A 22,602-nucleotide genomic window follows, 5' to 3' on the forward strand; every position below is an offset into this window, starting at 1 on the left:
CAGCCTTAAAAGTGGGTGGGGATTCTATCAAGCACAGTTGTGTGGAAATATGTACCTTGCCTTTGGTGCATGGAAACTTTTGGACAATTTGGCAGTAGGGCTTGTTTGTATGCTGAGTGCACCTAGGATTGTATGCTTCTGTATATTTAAGTTGGAATCAGTCCCACTGAGCTGATTGTGCCACGTGGCTTTTTTTAATCTATGTACTTGTTTGATAAACTATTCCTCATATCCTGCTTTTGAATTCTTAAGCTGATAATTACATTGGCTCCAGGAGGCTGAAAGAAAATGAGCAGCGGCTATTATAGACCCAAACTGAATTTTGCTTTTGCGCTAATGTTGTTTGGTTTCCTCTCTGGTGTCCTGCCCTTGTGTTGGTAAAGATGTTAGAGCTGATCGGTTGAGCTGATATGCAGACAGTCCGGCTGTTCAGTGGTGCAAGCCCAGTCGTTTTCTGCAAGACAAAGGCAGATGTTCTGGCTGACTGGGAAGCAAGAAAAATGGAGCAAGACCAAGCAAGAGACTCACGTTCTGCCTAAGGATGGGAAATAGATCCAAGTACTCTGGAAGCTGAGAGCCAGCTTGGTGTGCAGGGAGTCCTCGCTTAACAACCATTTGTTTAGTGACCGTTTGAAGTTACGACAGTGCTGAAAAAAGCTACTTATGACCAGTCCTTGCACTTATGATGGTTGCAGCGTCCCGGAGTCACACGGTTGCCATTTGTGACTTTCCCAGTCAGCTTCTGGCAAGCAAAATAAATGGGGAACTGTGTGATTTGCTTAACAACCGCCACAAAAATGTCGTAAAATTGGTGTGGTCATGTCACACCTCACTTAACGATGGCCCTGCTTAATGACACATTTTCCAGTCCCTATTGTGATTGTTAAGCGAGGACTACCTGTAGTGATTAAGGCACCAGGCTAGAGACTGGGAGACAGTGAGTTTTAGTCCTGCTCGGGCATGAAGCCAGCTGGGTGGCCTTGGGCCAGTCATTCTCTCTCAGCCCTAGGAAGGAGGCAATGGCAAACCACTTCTGAAAAACCTTGCCAAGAAAACTGCAGGGGCTAGCCCAGGCAGTCTCCGAGAATCGGACACGATTGAACAGATTAAAAAAAAAAAAAACTATGGAAGTTAAAGTGCAGGCAGTCAGGGTGGTGGAAGAGAATGCTAAGAGGGCAGGACATTTAAAGATGAAGGAGGTGTTTTCAAATTGGTGGTGTTTGTATACAGTTGAAAGCCAGGATTCAAACACCTCCCTGCTTATTATGAGCAAGCTGTGTGCCCTCACCAAGAGTCTCTGAAGTTCTGGCTCACTGCTATTCACAAACAGATCCCTTTGACCATTTGGTTCTTGGCATTAAATAGTATTTTACATTTCCAAGCAGTTTTTTTTTTGGAGACAGCACCCATTATGCCCTGGGCAGCTTGTTAGGCTGGAAAAGTGTGTCTGCCTGCATTCAGAATAAACTATACAAAGAGGCAAGGATTGCTTTTTCCAAAAATCTCGAAAGGGAGGAGGCCTTTTTAGTTGTTTCCTAGGCATGGCTTTCTCCTGCTGCATGTGACATTGTCCCCCTCTGTTCTGGGGAGGAAGCGGTAACTTCCCTGCTTGCTTTTAAAGTGGCCTAAAGTTTGCTTCTCATTTCTAACTTCATGTTCCTTGATCTGTCTGTCTGAGCTGTGGTGCCATGGATGTACCTGGGGAACCACCCTTTCCCCTATGTCTTTTTCATTGTAAGTATTTGGATCTTCTCTGCACACTGGCAGCTCCATAAAACCCTTGACGTGAAGTAACACTGCCCATTTCAACTGAAACATAGCACTTCCGTCTCTCCCCTGTTGTCATTCCTCATTCCCTGAAAAGCATCTTGAAGACAGTCTGTGATCATCTCTTCTGCCAGTTATACAGGGCTGAGAACAAGGAGCAAAGAGGCACTCTCCCATAGGGAGCTTCCCATAACCCTCTTCCCTACAAAATGGAAATCAAATAAATTATTTACCCCTCTCAATTTTAACTTTAGTTCATGCTGTGCATCTGTTTGGTCTAATGCTAAAAAAATTCCAAGCTGTTCCTTTGAGAGGGAGCTGCAAAGCTCTCTAGCCACATTTCCCTTGAAAGGCCCACTAGGGCAGCTGAAGCCTGAGAGGTGGGATGCAATGAGGATTTCTGCCAGTTTGAGAGCAGACTAACTTTTCAGTCCTGAAAAGAAAAGAAATTTACAGCTTTGCTGCAGTTTCAAATAGTTCAACAAAGCTAGGAGGGAAAAAGAAAATGATTTAACTTTCAAAACCAGTTAAAGCTGTGTAATTGTGCAACTTTAGAGCTGGGTTTGAACTGGCAAAGCTCTTGTGTGAATATCCTTGCAGCTTTTTCCTGGTTTGTCTGGAGTACAAAGCTGCAGTTTCCTCCTGTTGAATCAACCACCAGAGTTGGGGAGGGGGGTTACCAGCTTGAGTAATTTCTATGGCCTCTTTTTTATTTTGGCATATTTGGTTTGTTCGAAAACTAACCTAAACCAAGTCTTGTTTTGCCTCCTGAATAGTGCAATCTCGTTTGTTTCTGCCTGGAATCTGTTTTCAATTAAATAAATTCTGGCCTCAAGAGGCATTGCAAGGATCTGAAACACTGCCCCCATTTCACTGCTTGGATGAATTTCTCTGCTTGCTCTTTTTTTCCCCAAGTAACGAATGAACCCTTGTCTTGGACATGTTCATTGTGGGGCTTAACGAAGTTTCTTGATCCATGAAAACATTTAACACAGTACAAAGTGGTGATGGGAGATGACACTGTTTATGCCAGATTTAAGTTTTGTTTGCTTTGCAGTAATTGGAGCTGTGCAGCCATTACTCTCCGGTTCTCTCCCTGGGTGTAGGTATCTGTTTGGGTAGCTGAACCTTATCATGTTCTCACATTTGTCTGAGTTGTACCTCTTAAGATTCTTTAAATAATGCTGAAAATGATTTTCATGATCAGAAGTGGACTTCTCCGTCTTCCAGAAGTACTCTGATTGCACATTAAAGCATGTTGAATATGTACTAAATTAATTTCTCAGGTTGTGGGTTGCAAGTTTATTGCACCGAGTGGGGTGTGAGAAATGACGGTGGCTTAGATCAGTATGTGCCAACCTGGAAATCTCCAAATGGGTGGACTTCAACACTGCCCAGGTTGGGAAACTTTGGTTAAGAACCCTTAAGAACGCTCTCAACTTTACAGTTCCATGTCTGGGCCACTAATCCAGTGTACATTTCACACCACAAAAGTATAAACCCCCTGCATGCACCAGAAATGGTAGCAACTAGTCAACTTGTCTGTCTTCCAATCAGTGAAATAATAATTACCAAAAAAAAAAAAAAAGGAGAGAGAGGAGGAGAAATACACTATATTTCTTATTATGAGCTCAGGGCCTCCTAAACCAATTTGGATGTCAATCAGGATGCTCTCCAGGCCGTTGACCTTTGAGTCATGCCCGATAGTGTCATTTCCAGAGTGATGCGGAGAGAATGAAGAGCTGCTGCTTTTCCTTCCCACCCTTTGGAATGAAGAGTGGGGGGTAAATGATACAAATTCTGGCTTCTCACTGACTGGATGAGGAATGGTTAACTCAGAATTGATTATGTGGCCCTCTCTCCTTCAGCCCCCCCCCCCGCCCTTCCACAACAGACTTTTGCAATAGGGTGGATTGAGTGGCTGAGATGGGCCCAATGTCACTTAAAGAGCTTCCACATCTAAGGATGGACTAGAACCTGGATTTCCTTCTTCCTAGTTCAACGGCTTAACCACAGCATCATAGTTCTGTTCATTTCTGCTTCACCCAAGTTGCACTGCACTGGTGAGGCTGAAGTTAACTGGCATGTTATTATCCCATCATTATATTGTCTTGCCACATTGTCCTGCTCTTATTTGTCCCTCCATCCACTCCTTGAGGATTTACCATTTGTTTTTACCTTTTCAGGGGCAAGAGTAATTTTCCACTTCGGCCTCTCATAGTTGCTGTCAAGGGTTGAAACAAAATTGTAGTGGTTTGGTGGAAGGCTGATTGGAAAGAGACTGGTAATATAACAGAAAATCCGCTTTCTCTTCCCTACATTGGCCAAAATGCCCTTGTCTCTTGCTGCAGGGAAATTATGAGGACTATGGTTCAGAGCAGACAAAGAAGGCTGTTGTAAGTCTTCTGTTTAGGAACAGTTATAGCTACAGTCTCGGATAACATCTATAGCTATCTGGATCAAGAAAATTTAATTTTTACCTGGAAGTACTAGGATCTTCCTGATTTTGTTAGATAGTGATTTCTTAATTCACATTAGAACTCCGGACAATTCTCTGTAGTAAGAGGCTTATGATGGAGAACTGAGCACCCTTCTCTTTCTTCTCTTGACATGCTGTCCTCCCCATCTACCACAAAAAGCACCTGGCAAGATAATCTGGTACACTTGTGGCAAGACAGTGATTCATTCTGAAAAAGAATTACTGAATTCAGCTGTTAACATATTTAATTTCTGGGTTGACCGCTACAGAAGACTTCAAGATAGAGGAGCAACCCAGAAGGAGAGAGCCTTGCGGAGTTTCGTTCAAAGTTTTAGTGCCTTTCTATGCTGCCATTTGTGGGGAAGCATGTCATGGTCTGAGACAGAATCTTTTCACCGACGAGAGCTCTCTGTGGCTCTCCCTCCTTGGAGGGGCCTGCCAGGCACCAGCATGGTATTCTTTTGGCATTAGGAAGAGCTGTTTTTTTCCCCCCGAGGCTTTTCAATATTTTAACGTACAGCAACTTATGTTTTAATTTCTTGGTTATGTGTCTCCCTGGAAGTTCCAGTGAAGGGCAGCATGCTGCGTCCCCTGATTCTTCCCTATAGCTACATTTATGAGGAATGGCAACAAAAGAGCCACAGATGTCTTTTTGCTCAGGCTTTGCACAAAATGGAGAAGTTAATTCTGAACAAGAGCCTGTATTCCTTTGACCGGGTCTTAAGAAGTTGGTAGCAGCTGAGCAGTTCCCTCCCTTTAAGAACTGGAAAATAGAGCTTTGTGGTCAGAAAATGCTGAATGAGGCTTTTTCAGAGAGAGGAAGGAGTAGAAATAGGTCCTCTGATTTGCATGGCTCAGTTCTATCTCTCTTCCTTCTTTTGGTTGGAGGGGGGGGGATGGCTTTTTAAAATCTATAGGAAATCTGCAGGATTATGATATCTGATGAAGTTGTGCCCCACTTCATCATTGGTCTTGTCTACAGCCCAGCCCTGTGCAGAGTGGTCTAGAGAGTGTTTGACTTGCTCTTCTCCAGCAGGAAAAGGATTTGGCACAAGGGATCCACCCCATCTCTCTGGAAAGCTGACATCTACCCCCTCCAGTTGTCAGCAGCAAGTCTTCCAAGGTTGGGTATTTATCATTCTCTGTATCCTTTTTCATACTGTTTTAGAAGAAGGATTATTTTTCAGAGCACTTTATTGTGAACTTTTCAAAAATACTTTTAGTTAATTTGTCTCCATGGGGGAAAGATAGACACTTGACCCAAGCAATATAAAGACCATCAGGCCTAAGTAGGAAATTTTATAGTTATTCACATCAATGAAAGTCATGTTTGGTCATTCAGGGGGAAAAAAATGAAAAATTAAACCACAATACCATATAAAATCTGTCAGTCTGTTTTTGCCTCTGGATTGGTAGTTTTTAAAACCATCTCAGGGAAATGTGTGCTTCCTTGGAAGAATGCTTTTGAGTTAAGAGGATGACCACATTGGAAACATAATACTTCCTCAAGTTTATCTGCCTCTGCTGGACTTTCCTGCTGATCTGAGGATAAAGCCCACTTCCCCAGTGGGCTTCCATTCACATTTCCATGTCACCTGGGGGAATTAAAGATGCATTTTAGAAGACATTCTGCAACCTTTAGGAATTCCATGGCTAACAATCTTGTGGATACTGAACATACTGAACATGGATAGTAGAGAATTTAAAGACCATCATATTATCTTACAGCTACTTTGAGTATGTAAATTATCAGCATGCCACAAATAAATTTCCTTCAAACCAGTGCCCTCTGGATAGTTGGACTGCAGTGCCCATAATCTCACCACCAGCAGCAGTGCTAATTACAGATTCCTTCTCTTTGGGCTTCTGGGCATTAGGCGGCTTCACACAGGAATTACTTTGCAATTGACAAATATAACCAGGACGCATTGATAGAGGTATCATGATGTTGCCAGTCACCAATGACATAAAGTCCATTCTTGGCCCAACAGACAAAATTTTAAAAAAAGATCATGTTCTCCTGTGACTCAGTGTTGCATTCAGTTATAATGTTAATCCAAGATTTTACAGTTGTGGTATAACGAATAAGCCAGGATAGCCTACTGTATGCCAAATTACATCATGGCTTAGTACAACATGTGAACTGTATCTGAACAGTCCTATAGCCATGAAACCCAAACTCCCAGTAATAGCACCGTAGGCCTTTGTGATTCTTTGGTGATAGGGAAATGGCAACAGACCTTGCTCGTTTTATAGCCCATGCTATCCTGAAGGCTCAAGGTGAATAACGCAAACCCCCCTTCAGTACTCAAGAACCACCAACTCTTACAGGTGCTTCTTTGGTGGATTTCCACAACCTTAATGGGACCCAAGAACACTGTTGATATGTGTAAGGTGAGATTTTCTGGCTGAAGCCAATTTATTCTTGTTGGGTTGCAGATAATCCCGAGTGCAGCTGGTTTTTATATTGCTTAGATGAGCAGATTGGTGAAGGGTGCTGGCCGAGGAAATACCATTGTTGATTAATCTGCAGCTGTCTCAAGCATGCTCAGTACTGCGGGATGCTAAAGGCTGGCATCTTTGGAAGGTGGATTAATTTGAGGAAGGGGCAGGTCTGTGTAATTGCCTCTGCCTGACCATCCTGATGTAATGGACTCACTTGGCTCAGTGTTCTAGCTTAGGAAAGGGGAATGGGAGCCGCTGACATTTGGGCTGTCTCCCTGCAGCTGAGCACGAATTAGATTAATGGCTTGTGGATAATTCTCCAGTGATGAGACAGATGGATCCTGGATTCCCTTTTTCTGTAGGTATTGCCAGTGCCTCCATTTTCCCACAATTTTTTGAACACAGATGGAAAGCAGGCATATATAAATGGCCAAACGTTTTGTGTGTGGGTGTGTTTGCGTGGTTGGAGCAGTGCAGCTGTGCAGGAAGAAAAGCGTGTGATGTTTATGCTTTTACCCCTTCTGATTTGGGGCAAAAATTCCAAATCCGCCATTGCATCAAAGGATACATTTGCAAAATCAGATTTTCTTCTTCATGATGTAGCAGGACCAAGTGTCTCTTCTGTCCTACATTTCCTCTCCTGTACCTGCAGATTTTTTAATCTTCCAGTTCATACTGAATCAAATGCGGTTTCACTGAACTTTGGGTCTCTGAAAAGAAGAATTCATCACAACCTTCCCCAACTAGGTGCGTTCCGGATGACCTGGATTACAGTTCCTATGTTCCCCCCATCCGACTGAATGTGGGTTTAGTTCTGGCACTCTGCTTCTTCTTCTTTTAAATCCAATTTCAGCAACTTTAAACAGATTTAAGTCCCATTTATCATTGTTGTGCAGCTTCTAGGAAAACATTGATAATTTCAGCTTAACCCCTGATAAACTATATTTATGCCTTTCTATCTTGTTCTTCAGAACATGCCGGTCATTTTTTTTCCACTGTGAGGACTGAATGAATTTCAGTCGCCAGATATTTTTTCTGCATTAAGTTGCATAACAGGAACAGGAAGAATAACCTATATATGGTATTTTAGTTTTTTCCTCTCTCCTTCCAGCAAAAAAAGGAACAAAAACTTCAGGAAACTGAATGCCTATCTGTGGTGCAGCAGAGAATTTTCAGTAGGCAGATGGTTCCAGGATGACTCTCTCTTAAGACCAGAGAAACAGAAAGGTTGGAGTTTGAAGTACTCCTCCATAAAGCAACAGGGTACCAGTTAGATTTGTATGCGAGCATCTGGAGAAGACCAGGTGGGGAAAAGAGAGTGGGATGTGGTGGGTTATGGGATCAGGGGTGGAGGTCGGGGGTAGAACAGGTAATTTCTGCTCCACTACTCAACTTCTCTGGGTGATTCTGGGCATATGCAGAGTCCTGCTTGACCAAGCCACTGGCCCATCCAGTCCAGCATTTTCTGTGGTCAGCTGGGTGCGTTTGAGGAGCCTGGCCTGGAGGGCAAGCCCCCTTCTGCTGTTCCTTCCCAGCAACCAATAGTTTGAGCTTGTTTGCTGCATTGCAGGAGGCTGTCAACAGGGGTTGACAGGGTCAACAGGGTATCAGAGGTTGGAACCCAACTAGTCCTCTTTCACAGCCATTCAAATTGACTGCCCCGACCACAAGCAGCAAATGCCGATTTCTCTGTGGCGTGGGTTAAAAGAGCATCGTTTCTTTCTGCCAGTTCTGAATTAATTTCAGTGGATGAAGCTCTAACTTTGCAAGAGAAGGAGAAAACCTCCTCCTTCCTCTCTGTCTCCATGTGACATATGCCAGGCATGACTGGAGCACCTCTGTATAACTTGCTCCATTTCCCATGTACAAAGATGTTCTGTGCAACCAACACAGAAGGTTGTTATCCCAATCACAGCACTTGTGATGAGAGAGTTGTTTGAATTTTGAATGGTTAGAGCAAGTGAAGGTGTTTTTCTCCCTTAATGGTGGTGTCCTAATGTCCTGATAAAATATGGAGTCTATCAGGACAAGAATGAACCTTCCCTTGCTGAGTTTAGACATTTTCCTTCCTTCTCCAGATTATTATTGATAAGGAGATTGTAAATAAGCTTTTCATTCAGATTAATGGTAGTTTAACACCAGCCTTAATCTTTGCTTCCTAAAGTGATGTTAATCTCAATTCTCTTTAATTGAATCAGGACAGCCCCATAAACTATGGCTTAATTATGTCTTGTTTCAGTTGATTCTACTTCAGATAAGTAATGCTTGCCCATAACATGTAGTCTGTAGTTGATCTAAAACAGTAATAAAAGCAGCCAAACTCCTGCAGCCACACGGGGGTGGAAGAGAGTGCAGAACCCGAGGATTCAATAGTGCTGCTGCTCATATCCCCAAATGATAGTTTGGTCCAAAATGTTCTTTATACAATGCCTGATTAACATATGGAACCACAAGAAGTGGTGTTGGCCACTGTGTTTATTGGTTTTAGCAAAGCATTTTGCAAGTGTGCCTTGATTAATAATGTGACTGGAGATTTTTGAGCTTAGCTCAGAAGTTAGTATTCCAAGAGTAAAAACTAGATGTGCTGTGGAGATAGGAAAGAAGGAAAAATAAATGAAAAAGTGTTTATCATAAGGCAGAAGGAACAGATACACATCAAGAAGGTCTTGAATGGCTGGCAGATAAAATCTTCTGAGGATTGGGCAAAGATGCTGGGGAAGAATAAAGCAGGTGACATTTGATGGTTTGAAAATGCAAATTCCTGGCCCCAGACCAGCTGGCTGAGATTTCTGGGAGCTGTATTCCTAGTGCATCCAGAGATGTTTAGGTTGGGGAAGACTGCCATTGAGCAAAGATGTGTCCAGATCTTTGGGTTTGAATAGTTAAATGGAGCCTGTCTTCAGATGTAGAGTTGCTGTTGAGCAGGAGATGTCAGGATGGGTATGACTTTCATGCAGTGCTTGTCACTTTCCACAACCACCAAGTGGAGCTGAAACCACAGGCTGGGCTTGATATGTCTTGGCCTTCCCTTGGAAGATCTTATTCTCCCTTTTAGTGTGTTCAGACCAGGCACATACAGGGCAATGTATGTGTCCGGCTGCTAAGACTAGTGAGAGCTGGGTCAAGTGGGTGGACCTGAACTGGGACATTTAAGCACTTCCCTTTCAAGTAGGACCCAAGGAATAGATTGTGACTTCACAGTATGGAAAGGGAAGGCTAGATATTATGAGGTGGAGTGTGATGAAATGGAATTATGAAGGCCGGGCTCAGGGAGAAAAACATTTTCTTTCATCTCCTGAGGAGTGTGGGAAATACAAGAGGATGAGACTGGCACCTCCCTGAGGAATTCACAATGTTGTGGCTGGCATTACTTGGGAGCTGCGGTTTCAGTCTGAGAAGATTCTTGCTAGAGGTTGTAGCTAATAAACATAGCTGGACTGAATTTACATGGTCTCTTGGAGTTCCTTGGGCTAGGCCTGACATGGAGAATGACCACGTGGCTTTTGGGTTCAGTGGCAGCCACTTGTTTCTTGTACCTTCTAGCTGAACTACAAATGGTCAAGATGCTGGACTAGGATTAGGGAAACCCAGGTTCTAGTCTCCCATCCATCATGGAGGCCTTCTGGGGAACTTTGGGTCAGTCACTTTTTCAGCCCAGCTGATCTCACTGTGCTGTTGTGGAAAAAAATGGAGGGAGCACCATGTATGCCACCTTGAGCTCCTGCAGGAAGGGTGGGATGTCAATCTATTAAACAATGACAAGGGGTCCCTTGATTAAAGAAACAAGGGGGTTGTCTGTCATCCAGGTATCTGTTGTAATATTTATATTCTTGGAACCATATCTTGGCTATTGTCATTTGAATTAATCAGACATTTTCAGTTGAGAGATTAGTGCTACTCAGCTCAGTTTTGGAATAAATCTTTAGAAATGCTAGACTATACCCACATATATCCATTATTACTGTTTAAAAGCATGCTTTGCTTCAACTTGTTTCACTGTATAAAAACACTTCAAATGATCTTTGTCAACCAGTGTTGAATCAACATAACATCAAAGTGCACACTAAAAAGCTAATCAGTGATGACGAGAAGCAAATTATTTTATTTATTTAAACAATTTATATAACTGCCCATTTCTCAGCAATGATTCTGGTGGTGTACAGAGGATTAAAACCAGGAAAAAAAAACCCCCAGCAGCATTATATACAAAATAAACATCCCAAATACTAATCCAAAATAATGGTAATAACAACTAGACAACCCTGTGACTCGTTGGGCCATCCTTTGAGAGAAAGGTAGTGCAGTGTGATGTGACCAGAATGAACATTAAATTTTAGGCTGACCGTATTTTTTTTCTACCCCAAATGAGGATGGTCCCGTGGTCATCTAAGAAGAGTATATGCCATAAATAGAAAAATAATTGTAGTGGCAAATGAACTTCAGTATTTACTTACCTAAACAGCCACATCACACTGCACTACCTTTGTCTCAAAGAATGACCATGGGTGGGCAAGAAAGCAGTGGGAATGGGAGTGACTTCCAACTTCTTGCCAGCTTCCTCATTAACTTTGTGTGTGGGAAGCTGGCAGGGAGCATCGGAAGTCACGACTGCGGGGATACTGCAACAGCCACAACTTTGCAAATAAAACTGATCTGAACATTGTGGAAATTTCAACTCCACAAGAGTCATGGGTCCCGGATTTTTTATGCATTCTTTAAGTTAGCGGATTTTAGATATCTTGATTCAAAAATTGTTGCAGTATAATGCACCGTTTGGGCTAACTCGAAGGTACAAAGAGATAAACACAATGAGTTTTTTGGTAGTATATAGATATATAGATATAATATAATATAAATAAAAATAATCCCATTTTCAATCTATAACAAGAAAAAACAGGAGTGGATTAACTCCAGGTCCAAATGCCTGTGGGAACATCCAGGTCTTTGAAGCTTTCGAAAGGCCAGGAGGATCGGAGCCATCCAGTTCTCTGGGGAGACGCTCTTCCAGAGGGCAGGTATCATGACAGAGAAGGTTTGCTTCCTGAGTCCCACAAGATGACAGTTCTTAATAGAAGGGACCCGAAGTGTGCCAACCCTGCTAGTTCTGATGCGATGAGCAGAAACCATCTGTCAGCAGCAGGCATTCAGAAAATCTGCCACTAAGGAATCACTGTTGGGTTAGACTGACCCTTTCTCACCTGTTTGAGCTCCAAGCTGAAACTAATTCTGGAGAACTGCCAGTTCCAGATAGCCATGACTCTTCTCTCTGTCCCAACTCCCCTTCCTAGAAAGCATCCTTTTTCTAGGCTCATGTAGTTGGAGGGGATAGGAATCCTCCCATGCTTCTGATGAGCATTGGAACACTTAATCTGAGCTTCCCCTTGTATTTATAGTTCCAAGTCAGGAAGGACAAGAAGCCAAAAGGTTGTCTGTTGCCATGTTTTTGGCCCCATCTTGCCTATTCTTGATTCCTAAAACTGCTCAGAAGTTTTTGGGTATGGAAGCTGCAAACTCTCTTCGTGCAGTCCAGAGAAGCAAGAGAGCAAAAGGCGCAGCGCGGGGGCCTTTTGCATTACAGCATCCGCTTCTCAGCTGCTTGATCCATGTCAGGCCCGCTTATGGGCTTTATGTTGAATGTGGAAATTTGAAGAAGAGGGTTGCAGCATCATGGAGGGCTTGATCAAGTAGACAAGAGTAAAACACTTGTTAAACCCAGTTCTCCATGCGTCCATCACTCTATCCACTGCATCGCATTGCCTTGAAGAACTTGGCCCTGAACCTTGGAAAATGTGGCTGTCAGAAGTTTCAGGAAATAAGATGAAAAAGCCACCTTCTAGTTTTGCTTTTTAGAGAGCTGCTCTCTTTTATGTCAGACAGAACAAGTGAAATGAGAAGGTAACAGTAGAAGCATGTTGGGGACAGGCTGAGGCTGAGTTCTTTTTCCAACAGTTGGGTGGTTGACATCTGATTAAAAGCACTAATGTGGCTATTGGTCTCAGCATGTCATCTCCCTGAGCTGGTTTATCTTTTCTTTGTTCCTCTTCAAAGCAGCCCAGCTGGGGCTCTGCAGTCTGTTCCTGGACACACCCTTGTCCAGTTCCTAGATGTTTTCTGCTGAAGACACTGCAAATTAGATTCTGTTTAATTTCAGCTCAGCATAGGGGCAGAAAAGCAATCTTTTTACATTTGAAAATGTGGCAATTTGCCATATGGGAAGAGACTTGGTGTAGAGAAGGAACTGGCATGAAGCTAGGACAGGGTGGGGGTGGGGATGAAGGAACATCCAGATCCTGATTCCTTGTTTTCTTGGAAGTCAGTAGATGTCTTTGTGTTGCCAGTCCCTGAATCATAGCTCCACCTACCTCAAAGGGTAGATGTGTGGCTAAAATAAGGGCAGGGGGAGGAGTGGTCATAAATGACACATACACGGTGTCAGTCACACTGCACTTTAATTCCTCTGTTCCCGAGCACGTCCTAGGGAACTTGTCTTTAATACTGCTCCTGGCTATGAAGGATCTTGCCCAAGATCCTTTTATTTCTCCTCTCCCATGGATCCCTCATTCTTTTGACCCCAAATAATCAGAAGCTTGTTGGGCTAGATATGTCTAATTCCTCATGGATTAATATTAATTAATTAATATTAATAATTAATACCATGGCATTACTGGTGTTGGGCCTGGTTTATCTGCAGCTAATCTGTGTGGCCCTCTGATTCTTTATATTTTGGTTGCCTTCAAAAGAGGCTGAAGAACGCCAACTGCTCTTCTTCAGATTCTGCTCTATGAACCCAGCATGGCAATCTGAGAGTTCCTGAGAGTTTTGCTGCCTGCTCTTGAAGTCAATTCATGTGCCACCAAGCAACAAGCAACTCTGGCTGCCTCTTCATGCCATTCATAGTGCAGCCAAGTGGAATGTTGTTGAACCAACACGACTTAATGTGCAACAATGTCTTGTGAGATTTTGTGAGATTCCCACAAACTAGTACTGGATTACCTTCATCTCTCTCCTGATGGGCAGATCAGTACTTGCACCAGGGCTTGGACAGGAGATCAAGCATAGGGGCTCTTTTTTCCTTGGCATCTCTGACTCAGGATTTGAGAGTTCTGGGTAACTGCAACATGTAAAACAGATTAAAATTCTAAATTCATATGTTGAGGGCTGATTCCCCATGCAATTATGTGTATCTCTTCAAGGCAGTTGATCCCCTCTTCCCCAATGTTGTAGACTGAGTTGATTTGGTTATGCAAGTATTTTCTAAACTCCTAAATTCCAGAATGCACAAAAAATAAATCAGGTCAGCTTTTAAGGCTTTGTGCAGGTTATCATGTCCAGCGTACAGGTTCAGCTTCATTCAATAATTAAGATTCAGCTTAATTAATTAATTAATTGTTTGAAAACATAATCATTGAACCTGAACATGGAGGGGGAAAGCTAGGGGTCAGTGATAAAACCCATACTGAAAAAATGTGGTTTTGAAGGGCAGCATAATTTTTTTTACATTAAATAAAAAGCACATTTTGTTTAGGGTGTCAAAGATCAAAGCTGGAAAAAGCCAGTGCCTTGCATGGGTCGGTGGCTGGGTTGCTGTAGAACAGTTCTGTAAGTCCATGCAGTCAAATGACTGTTCTGCAAAAAAAAAAAAAAATCAGAACGACCCTGTGAGTAATGTTGTAGCAGACCTATGTCAACCCCAGCATGGACATTAATTCTAATGCACACAAAGGCTCTCTTTTACATATTTATTTTAAAACTGGTGAAGGCAGTTTAATAGCCATGGACAGCAGTGTGTCAGTAAGCATTTGCTGTGGTGCCTTCCAGGCTCCCTCTGATTCCTGATTATGTTACAGATTTTTTTCACTAAAAAATATTGAGAAGTTGCCATGCTATAAAATAGAGTGCCAGCCTTCAACATAACATTTATTTCCAAGAACATCTGTTGGCCGCAAAGGCAGTTTTAGAAGACAGAAGTCAGGAGCCTGTATCCAACGCTTTCTATGGAAGTTGCTCCTTGCCTAGAAAAAGGCAGAGGTCAGCTGAGGCTGTGGGCGGGGCTGGAAGCAAAAGGGGAGGGGCCAAGATGGCGAAAACAAGCCAGCTGCAAGGAGCAGTTGCCTCTTTGTAAACAGGTGCCCTCCTGCAAGCGCGCTCATGATTGCATTCAAAAAGTTTGAAATCTAAAAGGCATTATCTGTGTTTGGCTTCAGCGCGAAGTTTCTGCAAATTGAGTTGCTCTTCTTGAATGCTCCTGTTTAAAAGTGTTCTCTCTTTCCTAGATTATTCCTTGGCTGTCCAGAAATTCTCCTTGACGCTTCAGTCCTTTCAGTTTGATTTCATTGGGGACACTCTGACGGACGATGAAATCAACATTGGTAAGTGCTTTTTTGGCCAGCTGCCTCTTTCGCCTTGTCACTGCAAGTAGCTAGAAGTCCATTTGATGTCCTTCTTGAATAATGAAATTCTTGGTTATAATACAGTTTAATATATCTTGCATAGAGCATGTCCAGCATACTTAACTCCCTCCCCACAGTTGCCATGTTAGCCATGAGAAAAAATACCTCAGGTCCATAGCAGGAGCACATGCATTAGGCCAACTGGTGTTTCACTGAATAGTGCAAGTTTTTAAGTTTAAAAGCTCAAATTATGTCTGGCCTTGTTGATACAAAGGCTGTCTAGTAGATTTATGTCTTGTTTTCCACTGGCCGAGGGATTTTTGTGTCTCACGTAGTTTGGAGAATGGACTGCAACAGCTGGAATTTATAGTGCCAAGGATGGGAGCCCCCAGCGTTTGGTGTCTTCGTTCCAGCATGACTTGGGAGGCCCTTGACACAACTCAACCTTTTTTCTCCTGAAAAAAGTGTGCTTACGCTGTTGTTCCTGTTTTTAGAGGAAAGCAGCTGTGTGGCTCCCTGTCCTGATCAGAAGTTTGGCTTCTTTCTATTTCCTTGGCGAGAAATTGATCTGGAGTACCTATTTTAGGAATGCTTTTCTGATGTAACATTTCTTAGCTGATAAATAACCCAGTTGCATGACCTGGATCAGTGTTTACCTTGCCTACTAATATTTGAGATGATAGAGAGATACAGATACAGATAGACGCAAACATCCAGATCAGTTCTTTCATTGCCTTCGGTATATGGTAAGTGTTTGTAAAATCACATAGAATTTATATTCCTGGGGGAAGAATAAGTCAAAGAAGTGAAGGTATGAACAGTCAGGGCAGCTGCAGGGGGATGAACAGGTAAGTATCAGAAAGCAGCAAGGCCGGGGGCTGCCCCTCTGCCATCCGTGAGAAGTGTTGAGGCACCCTGAGGATAAGATAGAAAAACAGGAGGAGGAGGAGATTTTTGCAAATTGCAAAGCAGAATTTGGCACAGCATAAATATCAGATAGATGATTCCATATTAACCTGTAGTATAATGGCTATGAAAAAAGGGAAGAGTTTGCAAGCATTATGCTGGGCCAGGAAAGATCAACCTTCTTTTGCACTTTTGAATTAAAGCAAAAAGCCAAGGTAAATCTACAGGCTGTGTGTCCAAAGCCATATGTGGTTTGACCCAGATTTGAGGCAGTTAGAAAACTAACATGTGGAAATGGTTCATGTGGTCCCAGTGGGCAATTGTTTTGGACATGGGAGACTTGGGACACCACTCTTGTTGCTCAGAAGATTTCTTGGAGAGGTCCTCCTGGTCACAGCCTAATTTTCTATCCTGACACATAGATATGATGACCAGCCAAGGAAGCTACACATTTGGGGTATTAATTCACTAAATATATAAGGATGATAAAGGCCTGATGGGGGGCAGGTATTCCCATCTCTTAGAGTCAGCCTCAATTAATGTTTTCTCATTCTTTTCTCTCCATTGTAGCTGAATCCTTTAAGGAATTTGCTGAGCTGCTCCAAGAGGTGGAACTTGAGAGGTCCATGATGGTAAGGACATTTCCCCTCCCTCCTTGGTCAGAAGTGAGTTGAGGCTTCAGTAAGATGGGACTGAGTTCTATCATTGCATAACCCAAAGCCTTGACTTTGTGTTCTCAATACATCTGCCCTTTCCATCTCTGGTGCAATCTAGAGATCTCCAAGTCAAAATGATCCTATTGGTGGGTACGCATATCACACCAAGCCCTATATGTGTTTGGTTTGGGCCCAGTGTGTTGTGTCATCTCAAACATTGGGAAGTGTAAATCATGACTTATGACTTAATCTACTCTGAACCTAGGCAGTTGTGATTTATTTGACCAACCATGGTTAAAGAAAACCATAGCTTAGTAGGTTGTATGAACCATGAATGATGTCTAAACCCAGCCAAAATGAGGTTAATAATAGCTAGAATAATGTAACTTTTTCTAACTTAGTGCCCTTGCAGAATTCCCTGCCAGAAAGGAGTCAGTTTTTTTTAACCAAGGAGTTGCATTAACCAAGCAGTTGCATTTTTGGTACATGTTGAATATGCCCATTTCTCTATTTGCAAAGCTGTATGTCCCTTTTTTTTCAGGTTTTTCCACTCTTCTCTCACTTCGCAACAATTCGCGACACAAAACTCTTCAAAACCTTGAAACCCGCCCCCCCCCCCCCCCGGATATTGAGAAGACCAGGTTTGGGGGTTGCTTTCACTTATAGGCCCTCAGGATTTTTGAGTTGAACAGAAAAAGCATCAGCAGCTTCCATCACAGTTCACTGCTCCTTGAAAGAGAAAGCTTGGGACTTGTTTTCAAAATATCATTTGAAGTGGAAAATATTTTTTTAAATATTTTTTTCCCCACCTTGTGAGATTTTATGCAGCTTTTTAGGCATTAGGCATTGTGCCTAAATTGAAGTGCTGGTCTGTAGCAGAAGCACATCCCAACAGTGTCTGCTGGAGGTGCGGGTCCTTCTTGAGCAAACCCAGCAGGTTGGGGGTGATAAGCTCATGTTAATAGACTGATTGATTATGTGCCATCAAATCATTTTTGACTCCTAGCAACCTCACGGATAGATTTTCTCCATGATGATCTGTCCCTAACCTGGTCTTTCAGCTCTTCCAGTGCTGCACTCATCACTATGTAACTGAGTGTATCCACTTTGCTGCTGGTCATCCTCTTCTTCTCTTTCTTTCCACCTTCCCCAGTATTAGAGCCTTTTCCAGAGAGCTGGGTCTGTGCATAATATGTCTAGAGTAGGATAATTTGAGCCTGGTCATTTGTGCCTCGAGTGAAAATGTTAGCGAGATGCATCATCTTTAAGGCAAATCTAGGTTATGGCTCTCAAATGCCGTCCTTGCTGAGGGCTTCCGTTTATCCAGCCAGTGTCAAGTGGTGCACAATGCATTAGCTCACTGATAAGCAGGCAAAGGCGAAGGAACCCAGTGCCAGGGAACAGGGTCTGGGCTGTGTTTTGTGCTTCTGGTTCTTTCCCTCACAACTCACTTTGATCAGTCTGTTATCTTGGAACTTGTAAGGAGATGCTTGGTACGTTGTAGAGCTCTTGGCAACTGATGATTTTTGATGTCTCCAAACTGTTGGAGCAGGAAGGATTCCTGAAAGCACATACCACATTGCACAAATTCCATCACACCGTTCCATGATTTCTATTGCCTTTTCCATGATACGCTTTTAGTTACGGTGTCTTGAAAAGGCCAATGTAGGATGGTCTCCTGTAACACACTGATCCAGAAGGAGGCTTAGTTTGATGGGAGAACCTGGCCAAACTCTGCTTGTGTGAACTCCTGCCAGGACCCTAAGGCCCTCCTTCCTTAGTCCTGCAGAGTGTGGAAATTAGTCTGGAGCACAGTTGAGGACCAAATCACACAGATTTAAAAGGTTCAGTGTTGCCTGACTCTTTATTATTTGACTACATTTTTCCCCTTAGGTGCAAAATGCCAGTAATTTGTTGATCAAACCTCTGGAAAAATTCCGTAAGGAGCAAATTGGATTCACCAAAGTAAGTTCTGGGCTCTGCCCCCATTTTATTTATAACTCAGAAATATAACTGCGTTAAGTTGGGGCAGACGTGATTGTGTTTGTGTGACTCATTATTTATTCTAAATATCTCCAGCCAGCTCCTAAAAAGAAACAAATTGCAATATAGTGTCTTGGGTGGCTACATTTATCAGTAATTATGCATTTTTATGATTTTAAAATTTATGATGATGTTACAACTTTGCTCTTTTATTATTGTGAGCTGCCCAGACCCCGTGCAGACCCTGTGCAAAGCCTGTGAATATTGGAAAATAGCTGAGTAACTACAGACGTCCTCGAGTTGGCGTTCTGGGAAGTCACAAAACTAAAATTCACATTGTGGTTACTTGTTAACTGCCCCTTCTCACTTAGCTGACGGCGAATTTCTTGTTTTAAGCAGTGCAGAGAAATGACCATTCCTTGGAGGTTGGGGGCCTTCTCCACTTTCAGCCTCTCCGTTTGGGGCAGCTTGACCCACGGGCACTTGCAGAGGCAGATGCTGGAAGCTAGACAAACAGCTCATCTTGGCTGGACTTCAGGGTGAGAAAGAAGTACAAATGCTTCCTTCTCTCTCTTGTTTATCCCTTTTTAATTTGGGGGCCACCATAGATTAGCACAGCATTCCTCCTACAATGCCTGGAAAAATGGAGGTGGTGGGTCAGCAGCAGCAGCAGCAGGAGGCTGAATATAAATACGCAGCCAGGAATGATGACTAGAAGGGGGGGAAATGAAACAAAACTTAGTCCCAAAGATTTGAGCAATACGTTTCTGGCCCTGAAGAATACTTTTTTTTTTAACCAGAACTAAACATGGCCATAAACAAGATCTTGTTGGGAACATTTTACTGAAATGACATTTTAAAAACCAGAGATGGTTATACTCTTGGCACAGAAAAATACTTTCCAAACTTCCATAATAATTAATTGATCTGGATCTGGTAGAGCTCCTAGTGATTTCTCAAAGTTTCTGCCTCCTTCATGGCTCCTCAGATCACTGCTCCATTTTTGGATGAAAGTAAATGTGAGAACATTCTGGCTACAGAATTGCTTTGTGGGGGTGTTGCATCTAAAATGAATTCTGCACCTCCCTCTCTGAAGAATATCTGTTTGGGTTAAATCAAACAAAAATGCACTTTTTACTAGAAATAATTATGATAGAATCTTCCCCGTGAATGAAAAAGTTGTGATGGAGATAATTAAAAGAAGCCTTCATGCTAACGATTCATCAGGCCCACCCTGATAGATGCTGTGTGCATCCTCTTCTGAATTGATTTCTCCTTTCTTTGTGGCAGTTGCTCGGTTTCTTTGTTTTCTTTGCATATAATGCCTCTTCGTTAGTTTGGTTTCTTGGCATGGAGGGCAGTCTGTTCCTCCTCTGGTCCACCGTTCGGGGAAGAGGGAGGCTAGGTCAGCAGCTGGCTGGCATGGATGCTTCAGGAACGCTGCATTTTTAAAAAGAGGATATGATTTGCAGAATTTATCTGTCTAGTCAGCTGCATTGAGTTTAATATGCAGTTCCACCAATCACACAGTTTTTGTGTAATTATCATGCAGTCTTCCTTTCTAACTAAGGTGTGTAGTGCTAAAAAGGGAACCAAGTTGGTGTATTGCATAAGACTTGATCTTAGCCAAAAGGTTGAGAAGCAATGAAGAACATCTGTGTCCATGCCTTTCTAAATCTGTGAGTCAGTGTCATGTGTATCATTATACTGTTCTTCCTACAAGGGACACCTGATATTTATTCAGAAAATCAGAAGGAATCTGGTAGCATCTTTTCCGACTAACAAAATTTTATCAAAAGGCATAAGCCTTTGTGAGCAACAGCTCACTTCGTCAGATGCATGGAGTGGCTATATTGTTGAATTAAATTCATGCAGTTTAGCAATACCATTCATCTGAGGAAGTGAGCTCACAAAAGCTGATGCCTTTTAATAAAATTTGTTGGTATGAACAGATGTTTACAGACTCCTGATTCTTGGCTACCATAGACTGAATATGGCTCTCACCTACGATGTCTTATTCATAAGACACTGTAGGTGAGAGCCACATTAAGTCTATGGTAACACCTCTTTTAAGCAAATACTGAGGTAGACCAGATACCCACTTCCTTTTATCAGATTAAAACCCAGATAGTCTTTGTAAGGTGGCAAAATTTGTTCCTGAGACTATTAGGAAAATAAATGGACTTATCAGCCACCTGCTTATGAAATGAAAATATAATGGAATATTACACCTTATGGGCTAAGTTATAAAGTTACTGTCTATTTCCTTTGTGATCATGGCAAGTGCTTGGAATAACACATAGCAGAAAAGGTGTTTTATTTCCAGGAGTATGAGTGGTGAGAAATTTTTGGACCATATTGGGACACAGATTGCATTTTGATAACGAGACTCATGAGTGATAATGAGACTCATTTTTCTTTGGAAAATTCTGCTTTAAAAATTGGTGGTAAATTATTCTAATCGAAAGTTAGGGCAGAAGCTGGGATCAGGACTTTAAATCAGCTGTTATACAGTGACTATTTTAAGGATTTTTCCTGACTTCAAATTGAATTTGGTTTTCCCAATTCTCATGAGGAGGTATCTTTAACTTAAGCATGTTCTAATGGATCAATATGGACTAGATGCGTTGTCTGCCTCAAAGACACCTGAGCTGCTTTTTTTACTTGATGGAACCCATGTCAGAATTAAAATGTATAATGTATCTGTATAAAAAGTTCAAGAATATTTTTAAAGTGTACATTTCTGGGGTATTTCAAACATGGACTAAAGAGGTAGAATTTCCGAAAGTCCTATCAATGGATTTATGTCCTTAAAAATGTTAAAATGGTATCTACAGATCTGAGGCTAAGGTTGATTCATCAAAAGTTTGCATTTAGGGTGGACTGGACTCCAGAAAGAATCTATTTGATAGGTCGGGCATCAGATTTTCTGTGCTGGAGGTATAAAAAGTTTGAAAGTTCACTGACCCATGTGATATGGTCATGTGATTATTTGGTATCTTTTTGGGATAGCGTATTAATGTATAGAAGCAGGTTTATGGGAGAATCTTTAAATGTTAAAAATGTTAATGTAATGTTGAATTATATACCAGAGCTTTGGAATTTGACTGTTTGTCAGGAATTATGGTTGTACTGAGCTTGGGGGGTGGTAAAAAGAATCATATCGAGAAGTTGGTAATGTGATATTATTCCAGATGTCAAGGAATGGTTATTGGAAATATGTGATTTATCTGTTTTGGAAAGGACAGTATTTTCTATTAATCAAAGGATGTAGCAATATTCGTTATTATGGCAGAGACTTTGTGATATCTTACAATAATATTTTGTGCTGTTCATATTATAGTAGTGAATTCATTGGTAAAACAGTCTCCTGGTTTCTAGGCCAGCACCTTAACTATACCAAACTAGTTGTCGTATCATAGTCTTTATAGTTTTAATATCAATAGAAAGTACAATTCTTATAGTAAAGTCTAAGAGTTTAAGGGTTAGTTTGGGGTTAACAATCTGCATAAGTTTGTTATTAATCTGTGGAGCCCTTGTTGCTCTCTGAGCTTGGTTCTTTACCCAGCTAGGGAGCATCATCAGTGCTAGTGAGTGTGAGGATTGCTCCTTGTTTATATACAGTAGCTTGCCCTGCCAATGTTGGTGGGGGTGTGGATTTCTCCTTGGTAGTTCCTTGATTAGGATATTGTTTTCTGGTTGTTTGTCTGGTGATGATCTGGGTGTAAGCTGCTGGAGAGGATGTGTTCTGGTCTTTTTGTTTCCTTCTTAGTTTTTTTACTGTCTCTTTTGAATGGTGTGTAAATGTGGTTTAACTCTATGTGCCTGTTGATGGCTGATTTGTCTGAATGCCAAGCTTCCAGGAATTTCCTCGCATTTTTGAATTTAGCTTGGTCTAGGATGCTCGCAGTTACCAGTTGAAACTATCCACATGAGTCTGTCCACATGTTGTGAGATTAAGGAGTTTTCATCGTGT

At 42.1% G+C, this 22,602-nt stretch overlaps 1 protein-coding gene across 5 annotated transcripts in view; it reads left to right on the forward strand.

Moving 5' to 3' along the window:
• Positions 1-22,602, forward strand: part of OPHN1 (oligophrenin 1) — a 113,441-nt gene that overhangs the window by 24,435 nt on the left and 66,404 nt on the right. For 3 of the 5 annotated variants that reach the window (XR_015793612.1, XM_088129246.1, XM_088129247.1), the window contains exons 1-4: positions 5,174-5,369; positions 14,965-15,060; positions 16,558-16,619; positions 18,537-18,608. Coding sequence is in view for 4 of the 5 variants with exons in the window: in XM_088129246.1 (XP_087985372.1) it covers positions 5,189-5,369; positions 14,965-15,060; positions 16,558-16,619; positions 18,537-18,608 (411 nt within the window). In the remaining variant the exon portion in view is untranslated. Of the gene's footprint in view, positions 1-5,173; positions 5,370-14,964; positions 15,061-16,557; positions 16,620-18,536; positions 18,609-22,602 lie in introns of those variants that run through there. The other 2 variants (XM_088129248.1, XM_007436284.3) reach the window with 1 other exon arrangement.

The sequence above is a fragment of the Python bivittatus genome, unplaced genomic scaffold (genome assembly GCF_059951505.1).
Source record: "Python bivittatus isolate LINGU-HERP-01145 unplaced genomic scaffold, Pbiv_v1 ctg000790_np1212, whole genome shotgun sequence".
Taxonomy (NCBI): Eukaryota; Metazoa; Chordata; class Lepidosauria; order Squamata; family Pythonidae; genus Python; species Python bivittatus.